The 14267-nt window shown below is 36.4% G+C and overlaps 1 protein-coding gene across 3 annotated transcripts in view; it reads right to left on the bottom strand.

Annotated features, from left to right (window-relative positions):
* Positions 1 to 2667: 2667 nt before the first annotated feature.
* The window catches only part of LOC145247294 (uncharacterized), a 57703-nt gene continuing 46103 nt past the window's right edge, over positions 2668 to 14267 (bottom strand). For all 3 annotated transcript variants that reach the window (XM_080108913.1, XM_080108915.1, XM_080108914.1), the window contains exon 2: positions 2668 to 7720. In XM_080108913.1, coding sequence (XP_079965039.1) covers positions 2716 to 7701 — 4986 coding nt within the window. In that variant the 5' untranslated portion in view covers positions 7702 to 7720 and the 3' untranslated portion in view covers positions 2668 to 2715. The remainder of the gene's footprint in view (positions 7721 to 14267) is intronic.

Consider the following 14267-nt stretch of genomic DNA (forward strand, 5'->3'; position numbering starts at 1 on the left):
GGGGCTTTCAATTTCAAAAGATCATCGCTCTTTTCATAAAAAGTGTGTCTGTAACCGGAACCGGAATTACTTTTCTTAATAATATAGATTTGGTATACGTGTCTTTTACATAAACAAAACTACACTAATACTTTTTTTTAATAATGGAGATTTGATATATGTGCGTCTGAAATAAGAAACTACACAATTGGTTCTACTAATATATATTATTTTAATTGGAATTCATTATTGAGACGAGTATGATTTATATTAATTTATTGCAGACTATTATTCTCATCTTTATTAATTGTTGTTTCACGACGTTTCGGGCAACTATTCCTCTGGCCTTTATCAGGTGGTAACCGCGATGGATAGGAATTTTGAATCTCTTAACTGCATTCTCAGCAATCACTGCCATCCGTAGTTGTTGTCGTCTCACCACGTTTTGGCCAAGCAAGCCTCTGGCCGGCTTTGGGTAGGATTGAAACCGCTATCTTCAGACAATGCTCATCTGGAACCATAGAGATTCAACGTCTCTATCAACTGCGCCACGAGATTTGGTATATGTATGTGTGAACCGGAACTATAATATTACTTTTATTATTAATGGAGTGTTAGTATATGTGTGTTTGAAACCAGAACTATAATATTACTTTGTTTAATAATAGAGATTTGGTATATGAGTGTCTGAAACCAGAATTATAATATCAGTTACTAATAGTAATATAGTACATTTGTTTGAAACCAGAACTATAATATTACTTTTATTAAAAGTGACGATTTGGTATATGCATGTCTAAAAAAAGTAACTACACAATTATTTGTTATTATTATCTGAAACCGAAATTATACAATTACTTTTATTAATAACTAGCAGGAGTACCTAGCATTGCCTGAATGTGTGTGGGTGGTGTAGCAGGGAATCTAAAAAAAAAAATGTGGTAATAGCGGAGAGGGGGGGGGTCAAAACAACAGTAGGTAGTTTGGGTTGAGAGAGAGGTGTTAAAAAAAAAGTGGTAGTAGGCAGGCAGGCTAGAATCCATAATGCGGAGGAAAAAAAGAAGGTTCAAATGAAATATAACGTCTTAGACAATGCCTCTATGGCAACACCGGAAATCGGGGATACTGAAATTAAGGCTAGCTAATTGAAAGGAAACGATGAACTGCGAAAACATTGGCGAAAAAAAGCGACTGCACCTTGTGGAAAATTGCCCAGTTGAAGGTGAAGCAATTCATGTTTTTGGCTAATTTTTTTATACTAGTCGTCTGAAAGATTGAAATTGAAAACTATCTTAGTTTTGTTACATTTCGATGCATATGTTGGAGGCCTTTGCGAGACATACAAACACACACACATTTATATATAGATGGAGATTTAGTATGTGTGTGTCTACCACCAAAACTATACAATTACTTCTATTAATAATAGAGATTATGTATATGTTTGTCTTAAACCAGAACTATATTTTTACTTATTAATAACTAGCGGGGGGTACCCGGCGTTGCTCGGGTGTTTGGAGGTAAATCAAAACTCCGGGGGGAGTGGGGGGGTAAAATATAAAAAAAGTTTTGGTAGGTGAGTATGAGGATCGAACCCGAACCCTTGAGACGAAGTTGGAAATTAAAGTGTGAAAAAAAGAAAAAAATGTGTGACGTTAACCATTGGGCCACCATGAGATACTAACGGAAACACGTCTGAACTTATTTAATTACTTACATTTGTCAGGTGCACGTTTTAATGACTTAATGAGGTCAACTTTGACTGCGGGGTATTTCATTTACTGTGAGAACGCTTTTTTTTATTTTTCCAAATTGTTGGGGGGGGGAGACCAGCTCCCCTTGTCCAAATTGAATAGCAATTGTCTGATGTAAGGAAAATATTTCCACATTGATCAAAGCTGATTGCTTTCGGACATTTCCGGCGATAGCCGGAAAATACCGCTAGAATGAGTGACGCTTTTATTATACAGCAAAGCCTAATCCACATGCGGCGAGCAACAAATGTTGAATATTTATCTTCCCGAAGTTGAGCAAATTAAATAGACAGGCGAGCTCCGTTGTTAACTCTTAAGTTTTAAGAAGTTGCGAGCGGACCGAGCGCTTCTCTGAAAAAAGCCTTTCTTGGACATACACAAAAAGCGAACATACATACACACATTTTGGCTTTTATATATATATATATATATATATATATATATGAAAATTAAATCTATATGGTGTCTGAAACTGGAACTGTACAATTACTTCTATTAAGAATGGAGATTTGGTATATGTGTGTTTGAAACAGGAACCATAAAATTACTTCTATTAATAATGTGGATTTGGTGTATGTGTGTCTGAAACGGGAACTATACTATTACTAACTTGTAATGGTTTGTTAATTGACTAATCCTATTTTATACTAATGCAGCATCATCAATGCTTAATTCCTGAAAGTGCAGCATAGTGTAGTATATGTTCTGTTGTCATGATAGCATTTTCCTAGGCATTACTTCCTTTTTTATTTTAGGAGGAGGGAATATTTTGATATGTTCTGTTGTCATTAAAATTTTTATTAAGCATTTAACTTTTTTTTATTTATAACATTGTAGTATGAACTGTTGTTGTGTAGTAATCTCCCCAGGCATCACATTTTTTTAAAAGGAGGCAGTGTAGTATCTGTTTTAGAGAAATAAAAGACAAACAAAGTTTAAGAAATAAAAAAAAAAATGTCATGTTGTATTTATTTTGGAATATTTACATTAATGCATTAAATTTGAGTAAATTGGTAAAATCCGACGGAGACACTTTCTCGCCGTGCATTCTTTTTTGGTTTGACCTATACTGCATTTCAAGATCGTCCACCCAGTCGTTATCTTCATCTTGTCTCCGAAGGAGAGACTTGCGTTTTTTTAGCGTATCGTCCTGAATAATTCCACAAGCCAGCTCCAAACAGCTCAGTGCGTCGTCATTATTCACAGATGGTTTATTGATGCTGTTGTCTTCCTTGCTATGATGCGCCGGAGGTGATACTCGAACATTAATGGGGCTATTTTTCATAGGTAATTTTCTAACAGGGGTGGAAGGCGTGGAGTTGGGAGAGTATTGTTTAAGTACAGTGTTATGATTGACTTTCATTATCATGTATTTTTTATTAGAATGGGGAGATGATTTTATCATAACTGGAGTTGTATACGACACACGCACTCTGTGAATACAGTCATCTTCGCATGCCAAAGACTTTATGGTTTCAGCAGGCAATCTTGATATCTTAACTGATTTCATTCTTGCCGGTATATACAACTGAGGCAGCATGACACGCGGCTGGAGAAATGCATATTTTTTTTGTTTCACTCTACTAACGTGGACCCGTCCTTTTATCTTGTATGCCTGTGGTTTTTTGGCTTCTTTTATGACCGAAACCCACCTCCCCATTTTAAAAGGACGGCAAATCTCCACGATCTGTTTCCGCTGCGCTGTCGGAAAATGGTTACTTAAGTCATGTGTCCTATAAGATTTCTTCTGAGACGGGGAAGAGTTCATGTGCGTCTTCGGCTTGTTTAGCCGGGCATAAACAATTGGCTTCGACTGCGGTGAGATTACCGGTTTTGTATTGACTGTTTCCGTTTCAATTGCAACGTCCTTATTTGAAACCACTTTGTGCTGAACTGGCGTGCTTACGTCTTTCTCGCATTTGCAAGACGACTTTGGTGTCGTCAAGTTTGCTATATTGCTGCCCCTTGTCTCAGCCTGATCGTCTTTGCCTGATTTGTCCTTGTGTGGGCTTCCCCAATAATCTAAAGCCTGGGTTTTGTCGTCCTTCAAGGAGAATATAGAGTCAATTTTTAATGTCATAGGCAAATCTTCATCTACATTAATTTCGTTTTTTTGCAATGGCAATGCACTACTTGAGGAAATTTTCTGTTCTTTCTGTTTTGCTAGCAATAAGCTATGCATTGGTAAATTACTGACTGATGTCGTAGTTGTGGTGCTAGTTTGCGTCGAGTTACACAATGGCGTCTTAGCATTTACAACTGTGCGTGATTCTCCTGACTGGAGTTTCCGCAACAGTTCTGCCTTTATAATGGGAAGAACACCTTTGCCGTTGGACATATTTGTTGATGTTTGTCCGTTACTGTTCGGGGGCACTGACTTGCAAATTATTTTAGTAGGCTGGCCGAGCTGCGTACTTGCTGAGTTATTGATCGGCATCAATTTAAAATACGGCGCTGTACTACTGTTGACCAGGTTTAGCTTCACAAACTGTGTACCCGACAAATTCTGTCCTTCTCCTTTAGTTCCAGAATTGTTTGAGTTTGGTACTTTTATAAGATGTGTCCCACTTATCGCTGGGTTCGACAACTTGACTAGCTGAGCACTTGGCAAATTTGATAGCTTGACAAATTGTGAATTTGTCGCTCCCTGATTCACCAAAGTAGCAATTCCTGTAGTTTCTGTAGCTTGGTTAGTCAAAGAGACAATTGGTGAAGAGTTTTGGGTAGTTAATGGTACTAATTGTGGCCTGGTTGTAGCTTGATTAGGCAAAGGAACAATATGTGTACCTGGAGATACTTGACTACCAGACGTTACAACTTTCGCATTAATTAGTGCCTGGCTAGTGAAAGTCAGATTTTGTGAACATTTTTGAGCCGGGCTTGTGACTGTGATAAACTGAGTACCTGATAATGGTGTGCCTGAACTCAGTTTAATGAATTGAGTTCCTTTTGGAATTTGTGCAGCCAGTGAGGATAACTGTGTGCCAGGTGGGAACGGAGTAGTCAACTTGAACAGTTGTGAACCTTTCGGAATTTGAGTGGATAGTGTAGTTAGTTGGGTGTCAAATGATGGCGAACTTGTCAATTTGACAACGTTCGTAGTTGTTGACGTCGTACTCAGGAGCGACACAAGTTGTGGGACACTCTGCATTTTACTGGCTAATGTGACATGTTGAGTAGTTGTTAGTGTTTGATTCGATACTGTGACAAGTTGTGTGACATTCTGAGTGTTTCTGGCTACTGAAATAAGTGGAGCGACTGCTGGTGTTTGACTTACTAGTGTGATAACATTCTGAGTTTTATTGGCTAGTGTAACGAGTTTCGTAGTTGTTGGTAACTGACTATCAGGAACTTGAGTTGTTGACTTACTTGTCGGCGACACCAGCTGCATATTAGAGGAAGATACTACATTAGATAAAGCAATACCTGGAACACTAGATGAAGCCGGTGTCTGTGACGGTAAGGTGATAACATGTCTGCCATTAATTAACGACACTGGTACCTTAATTAGATTGGTATTTTTGATTGCGGCGTTTAAGTTCAAAACTGCAGACGTTGGATTAACCTTAGCAGCATCAGCCGTGTTGTTAGCGTCATTAAATTCTTGTTTCACTTTATGGACATTCGAGATGAGATTCAGTTTAACTGCGTCGGAATTAATATCCTTCATCAAATTGATTGGTAGCTTCAGAAGAGAAGAATTATCGGTTGTGTCTGAATCGTTCTCTTTCCCTTCTCCCAGACCATTAACTAATTTGGAGTCATTATTTGCTGCATCCATTTTCGCACTATTGGACTCGTTATTAGCCAAACTGCCCAACTTTAGAAATTGTACAGTGTCATCGACTTTCACAAAGTTGGTTTTCTCTTGACTTTTCTGGGGAGACTTCAGATCTACACCAGCAGAGGTGGTTGTCAGTGGGCTGGCAGTGTCAGAAGTCGATGAAACGATTCCAGAATCTTCTTGTGTATCATTGTTGTCTGATATTTTTGTCACCGGGTCATCTTTCTGGAGATTGGCATTCATGGCTTCGTTTGCAGAGTTCATACTTGAAATTGTTGTTATTGAATGAGACGAGGTTACGGTAGGTGAAAAATGACTGCATGCTCCTGACGGCATCATGAGTTGTATTGTTTTTATATTGTTAACAGGAGGAGATTTATTTATTGAGAAGTCTGTTTTCGATTCCTGAAGATCATTTGTGGAAACTCTTGCAGCAGATGGTGAAATGTTCATTGGTATGTTATGATAAACCTGATTTGGATTTAATTTCTTTGCAGTGTCTGCCGACAGAGTAGCATGTTGATCTGAATTCCCTGCCAACAACGACGAGCAAACAGTGGAGTTCATCGTCCCAGCCACTGAACTAATGCCAGCCGACAGGGTAAAAGTATTTTCTGAAGTAGCTGAAGAGGTTGATATTGGTATAATCTTAACCAATAATGAACCTGGCATATTCGGATCAGGGATGGAGACAAAAGTACATGGAGAAGGCGATGAGTCTGAAATGGATGTGGATGTTAAAGAAAAAGGAGTTCCGCTAGTGTTTGAATCTGTTTTCTTTATATAGACTAACGGACTATCTATTGATGACGTGAGAGTTGGTGTTGGCTGCCAAATTTTATGAACAGCAGCAGTATTGTTTGAGGGAGTGAAAACTGGGGTCGACGTAGGCCTCGTTAAAGCTGATGTAGAAGAGGTCACATTACTCATTAAGGACATCTGATCTGTTTCCTTTTTGATACCAGATACTGGGTTTTGTGGCAGTAAACCGGTATGTATAATCGGAACCTTTGTCGTAGAAAGAGTAGTGGAAGAGGTGCCGGTTTCAGTCGTGGAGAACAGTACACAAGGGGCCATTTGCGGAGAATTAGAGTTGTTAGCCAAACCAATGTTCACGAGCTGACTGATATGACCGCTGGAAAGCACGTTAGACTGGACATTTGCAGTTAATCCTTGTGATGTATCTGATGTGATTACTGGACCAAGCAAATTGGGGTTTGAAATTTGGACCTTGGGAATGGACTGGCCTGTATCAAGCACTGGTTTTATCACATTGGTGGAAGCCGGAAGGAAAGACTGAACTGATGGAGCAGCAACATCTTGGACCAGTTTTGTGTCCAAGTAAGTAGATGGAGTGATCACAGTGCTGTTCGTATTTAATGATGTTGAAGGCTTCTGAACCAAAATTCTATCTGACAATGAAGAGTTGTGGCTTTTATTCACACATGAAATGGGAGACGTAATGGAGTTCGTCGTAGCTGTGAGTGGCTTCTGACAGGCCAGATTAATTGATGGAGTTGATAAAGAAAGTACTGGAGTTGTATGATGAGAAGAAAAAGGAGGATAAACTGTTGTGATGGTTTGTGAAGGGGTCACTGTGACAGCTCCCGGAAGATTGAAAGGTTTCCCAGTTGGGTTATTGGAGACCAAACCTGAAAGAGAACCCGAATGGATCAGAGATTTCAAATTCAACGATGACAGAGGCAAGGATGTCCTTATTATATACGTGTTACGGGGAGCTGAAGGGAAAGGGTTTTCCTTGTAACTTGTCACAGGTAACCACTTCAAACCCTCCGGAGGTTTTGGCATACTGGGCACAGCAATTGAAGAAATTTTCCCCAAGTTGCCTGACACAACTTCGGATTTGATAATTCGTTTCTTCCACAATGCGTCAAACGATCCTTTGGAGCAAGGTTGGTGACCTTTTACGAATATCTCTTTGACTTCTCGACCATTTTCATCAAGCAGACCAAGTGTGAGATTTTCATTCGGATCGAACGGTTCGCAATCAATTTCTATATCACTCTCAGGTTCAGTGTCCGTAGAGCTATCGTCCGATTTGGCAGATTCCACTCCTGGAGCGAGATCCAAGAACATCTGACCATGGACATTCTTGGTGTATAATTTAGAGTGATCTCCCTTTGCTAAGGCAGCTGCTTTTAAGGAGTCAGCCTTGGAACTCATTTTCACGGATTCAGTTTTTCTGAAAAGAGAAAAGAAAGAAAAAAAATGTTTATTAATATTTTAGATGACAATTAATTATCATATTATTTGGATTCTTCAATGTGACTTCCACATTCTTCAAAAAACACCTGAAGAACGTTTTCGATTTTTTGAGATGAAGATTGATTATTCAGAATCTTCAGATTGCTGCCCTTATTTTGAGTGTCGTTTGCACATTTCCATCTATGTAACCTTCTTTAGGTATATTTTGTCGAACTCGGGAATTTTGATGGACCCATGGTTAGAGTATTTGGAAAAAGTCAATCGTAAAATGTTTGGAACAACTGTTCCCTTTATTTTATGAAGAAAAGGTCTGGCATAATTTACTTTATACTAGAGAAGAACATTGTTAATAGCATTACAAGTTGATTTTTTCTTTTTAGATAATTGTTATTTTATCAACTTTCATGAAAAGAGCTATGTAAAAGATACTTAAAACCGTTTGAATTATGCGAATACCATCAATAGTTTAAAAGTTATGAGAATTTTAAGTGCCAAAATTTATGCTTTTCTGTGGACATTTTTCTGTAGAAAAAGTGGGCTAAATTACGGACCTCAACATTTCAAGAAATTCGGTAATTTCGCCATCATTTATTTATTTTTCAAGCTATTCTCATGAAATTTGGCAGTCTTATGTAAAATTGTGTGCTCTTTCTGATTATGCAGTCAAATCCAATGTATCTCTTTACCATAAGCCATGAATTATAAACTCAGATGTACAAATTTCAAATTTTTTTTTAAACTGGTGCATGGTATCATACAGTGGGTGTCTATTTATGAACAAAACTAAGTATTATAGTGGTATTTAAATATAGCTTTATTGTGAATAAGCATTTTCCTGCCTCCTCACCACAGGAGAGCTTAATCTGGGGTGTAGCCATTGAATGCCTAAAGAGCATTCATGGCCGGTATTTACTACTCCCCTCAAAGAAAAAAATGGAGTAGATATGAATTAATCTCAGAAATAAATCAAAGAAAATTTTCATATAGATTTTGGATTTCTGTAAAAAATGGAAATTCCCATAGTCGACCAGAATTTATGCATTTCGGGACCAGTTCAATTGTTAATTTTGTTAATCCTCTCTATCTGGCACAAAATATACCCCTATTTTCTGCGATGAAACCCTAAATCATACTTTACATAAATCCTCGATGTAACTTTGACAGTGCCAGGAATCCTGATAAGCAACAACTATATATTCACCAGTTGATGGTAATTTTTGTCATTTCTATTCTGTTTTACTGAAAATTCAATTATGTAAACAAAGAAATAAAACGGTAATTTTTTTACCTTGTTTCTACCTTAACATTTAAAATTACTTCTATAGGTTTTAAGGTATGCTGAAAACGAATATCGCATTTAAATTTCTGCAAATAAATAAGGATATTAAGCAATGTCATTTCTTATGTTATCGCTGGTGGTCATCTTGATACACGCAGGCGCAACCCCGAGAAACTATGCACAAACGCGCATACCAAGATGGCCACCAGCAACAACGTAAGAAATGACATTGCTTAATATCCGGAAAGCTACTTATTTGCGGAAAATTTAAATGTGATATTCGTTTTCAGTATACTCGAAAACCTGTAAAGGTAGTCATTTTAAAGAAAACTGTTAAGGTGGAAACAAGATAAAAATTTACAAAATGCATCACAATGAAATTCTTTATCGAACCGCCTAATTATTCGTGTTATTATTATTATTTAGATATCCTCAGTTAAAAAAAAAAACGGGTTTGTTTTACAGATTCGAAAAAATAGTCTTGACAATGAATTAAAAATAAATTCAAGTTTCACAATATCTTTTTTTATTTAATTGTTAAGTAAAAGTACAGAATAGTTAACAAAAAATACCCTTCCTTCCCCATGTTAAGAATGGGTTTCTAAATAATAACGTTATTATTTCAGCATGGTAGTATAAGTGCACAAGTACCTTTTATTTGTTATGCTTTTTTGTTTTTTTGACCGCTAAAAAACACAATTCTACCTTAAGTACAAATAAGTAGTTAAACGCATGTACTTAGTACATTTTGTTGTTTTTAACGCTTTTAGTGCACGTGTACTGAAAGCGTTAAAAACAACAAAATAGTATTGTTTGGAAATCAAATTTGAAAAACCTGAAAATAATTTTTTTAAATTGATGAACTCAGAATAAAAAATGACTAGTCTAGTAAGACGAAAGCAGAAACGGTTTTCTATTTTTAAGAGAATGCTTTAGTCAGCTCAGTGCATGACGCGCTTAGCGATCGTTTTTCCGTAAACGAATTTGATTTCTATAAAAGATAACATTTGAAATAAAATTCTGCGCAATTAATAATTATCAAATATTTACATATTATACATGAAAATAATTCTGAAACTATTATTTATATGAAAATGGATGATATATGCAGATTTATCTCATCAATTTTGAAATATTCTTCGTCAACTTTGCTTGGTCGTAACTTTGCTTCCTATCGTCGTAAAAATAAAAATCAAACACCAGTAGAGATAGACTTCTTTGTTTATATAGCCTGTAAAATTTCAGTCATATCCAATCAAATTTAACCCTGCGCATGTGTCCCCAAACGTAACGTATAAAATGAAAACATTGAAAAAAGTGTTTCCGTTTTTGTCGTCATTTTTTTACCAATTTTTCATTTTTAACCAGTAGCATAAAAACATTGAATGCATAAAAGAAAAATAAATTAACATCATTGGAATGCTTATTTTATTCTCTTTCCATCAATATAATTCTTTTAATATCTGACCAACAAATAAAAAAGATATGACTTATTGAAGCACATTAGGTATGTAATATTGCCGATGTCCACGAAAATACAGCATATGCTTGTAATGCTATTGTTAAATCCAATTATTTTTCATATTATTTGGATTTTTCGAACTATTGTTCTAATCTTGAACGTTATTTTCACAATGTTTTGATTAATTTAACTTCCCACCTTCTCCAGGTGTACTGTGTCAAACTCGAGATCTTTCTGCCTAATTCGAGGGAATCTGCATGAAATTTCGCAAGAACCCATGACAAAGTGAATTAAATACTTGGTAAAATTCAGTTGCTAGTTACATTCTTCTGGAGGCTGAACGTTCAACCCTCAGTGCGGGCGACACTAAAAAATACAATTGTGAATTACTTAGGACTTCTACCCATTCATGGCTGATGGAACAAGAGCATGCTACCCTTGTGGATTAAAATAAAAGGCACCGCTTGTAATTCCGTGCAGATTCCCCACGTTTAACAAGATCTGCGTTTACGATTATGCGTGTGCCTGCATGATCTCTATTAACACATCATGATGATTATGATCACAGTCGAAACTATATATTTATTACCTTAAGTAATATGCGTATATCAAAAATATATGCAAATAAGCCATTTTATGTCTTGATAGACCATAGATATAATTGGTAATGGTGTCTGTGTAATGATTCTATAATTACTCTATCCTAATTAAAGCACTGTTCGACAGAAAGTCCTCTCACCATCCCTGGTCAAGACCAGGAAGATATATACACATTATAACTATATTGCTCTGACTCTCTTCTTAAGTGGGCCATACACTCATAGGCATACAATTACCTTTCCACTTCCCAATTCAAAAAATAATTTCTCCCTACAAATATCCCAGTTATTCTCATTGGCTGAAAACAATTATTTCAGAATAAACACCTTCTTACAAAAAAACGAACATGTCAGACCTTTACAAATATGGCTGCTCTCTATACATGAAACAATAGTGTGCAGTGGCAAGTAAGAGCCAAAGGAAACCTAGTAACTTGGAAAAAAATAAATTGTTAATTTAAAAAACCTTTTAGATTTATTTACATATATATATATATATATATATATATATATATATATATATATATATATATATATATATATATATATGCATTGTACTAATATGAATGAAAAGCCTCTATAACGTTTCTGAATTCTTTAAATGGATATTATTTGGAATCTTAGAATTACAGTTCTCATCTTGAGCGTCTATTTTCACAATGTTTTGGTCAATGTGAGCTATGACCTTCTTCAGGTGTATCTTGTCAAACTCGGGAATATTTCGGTTAAACTTAGAAATCTGAGTGGACCCATAGCACAGTGGTTTAAGTAGATAGAAAAAATCAATTGAAAAATGATATTCTTCTGAAGGTTTAAGGTTCAATTTTAAGTGTGAAAAGATGGAGATCTTAAGATTCCAGTTTCTTTTCATATCGTACATAAGGCCTTTGTATTTTGTTATCTTTTCCCCCAAAGCTCTGTTAAACCAGCATTGTTAGGGACATTTACTTCAACTAGGGTTGCTACTTTCTCTTTTCTGTCCCATATTACTAAATCAGATTTAACAGCTCTGTTTTCTAGATACGTAGCTGTAGGAATTTCATAGTCATAATGGTTGGTGTATGACTTATTTCCAACTGTTCTTCCTGGTAAACATGTTTCCACAACTTGCTGCTACACTGGATAATCTCTCCATATGGAAACCGAAATGCAAAAGAAGACAAAACCATCTTCGTTTCAGCCTAACACGAACGATTACAGGGAAAATCGAATTTCGCAAAGTGTCGTTCTGGTATTTTATAAATTGCTTTCTAGTTCCCGTTAATTAAAAGTTGTTTGATTCATTCTGGTGTCAAAATAAACATAAAATCATTATCTTCTCTCTCTCTCTCTCCCTCTCTCTCTCTTTCTCTCTCTCTCCTCCTCTCTTTACCTATCTTTCTATCTCTTTATCTATCTTATTCTCTCTCCAGCTATCTACCTCTTATTCTGTCTCTCACGCGCAATGCCAGATGTTCATCCACTATTTCACTCACTCCAACCGAGAGATCTTTTTTAAAATTTTAACTGTTTCTTTGAGAGCAATTGTTTGTATTTCTCTAGCACTAGTTTCACAGGGTATATTCGACACATAGTTTTTGAAACTCTTTTTCATATCCAGTTGCTCCTATAATCATTGAAATGATGGAGACCTTTTTAAGATTCCAGTTTCTTTTCATATCGTTTAACAGCTCCGTTTCCTAGGTACGTAGCTGTAGGAATTTCATAGTCATAATGGATAGTGTATGATTTATTTACGGTAAATTAAAAGTTGTTCGATTCATTCTGTGGTCAAAATAAACATAAAATCATTATCTTCTCTCTCTCTCTCTCTATCTCTTATTTTCTCTCTATTTATCTATCTATCTCTTATTCTCTCTCTATTTATCTCTTATTCTCTCTCTTGCGTGTGCTGGCTCTCTCTTCCTCTGACTCACATATTTGCTTTCTTTGCTTTCAACAGGTAGTTTTTAAAATTCTTTTTCATAAATCCAGTTGCTCCTATAATTATTGGAAAGATGGAGATCTTCTTCAGATTCCAGTTTCTTTTCATATCGTACATTAGGCACAGAGATGTAACATTGCGGTGATGGGACAGAGGTTAGAGCTTAGTTGACAATGTGGGACCTATTAGATTGAAACGATGGAGATACTTTTCATATCATGCATAATACCTTGGTATTTCGTTATCTTTTTGCCTCTTAGCTCCGTTAAAGCCAGCATCGTTAGGCACATTTACTTCAACTAGGGTTGCTACTTTCTCCCTCTTGTTCCATATAACTATATCAGGCTTAACAGTTCTGTTTTCTAGGCATATAGTTATAGGAATTTCATAGTCATAATGGTTGCTGTATGACTTATTTCCAACTGTTCTTCCTGGTAAACATGTTCCCACAACTTGTTGTTACACTGGATATCCAGTTCTTTACATATTTTCCAGTGGAGAAATTTGCACAATCCATTGTGTTGCATAGTATAATAGCCATCCCCCAATAGAACCTTATTACTGGATATCAAGTGGCTCACACTTAGAACCTGCACTTGCTGTCACTGAGACCACCCATCTTTTCAAAAGTATTAGTCATCAAACCTTGATCTTTGGCAGCCATTATCATTCTCTCCTGATTATAATGGAGCGATCCTCTTTTTAGCGAGTCTACAGAGCCTTCTTTATATATTCCTGAGATAATTCATCCAGGAAATACTTGACATGCTGTTGGTTGGCCCGTTTTTCCAGTTATCTGTAGTGGAAGGTCTTCATGTATTTTTGTCGACTCTCCTGGTCTATTTTCGTTGCAGGCTTGTTTTCTTTTTCTGACTCATTAGTAAGTCCAAAATGTTCAACCAGTTTTATGATGGAGGTAGTTCTACTGGCCCTTGTATCTTGGTGTTTATACACCATTTTAACCCAACCAGACTGAGTTACCGATATACCGGAAGTTTCTGAAAATGCTATATACCGAGTTACCACTAAACCGGTATTTTTCCGACCACATGTTTTTGTGTTGTCAGGGAGCTAAAAATAGCTACCCAATCGCTGTTTAGCCTCGATTTACTGCAAGCCTTACGTTCTGCAAGAGTTGTGAATTGTTTTGTAGACTAAAGTAGCCATGAAGCGAGCTCGTTCGACAGGTAAAAGAGTGAGACCACAAGTGTTGGATAAAATGACAAATTCTGATTCAGACGAAAATGAAATTGATCAGGA

Source organism: Euprymna scolopes, chromosome 25 (assembly GCF_053919585.1).
Source record: "Euprymna scolopes isolate OS-2025 chromosome 25, ASM5391958v1, whole genome shotgun sequence".
Classification (NCBI taxonomy): Eukaryota; Metazoa; Mollusca; class Cephalopoda; order Sepiida; family Sepiolidae; genus Euprymna; species Euprymna scolopes.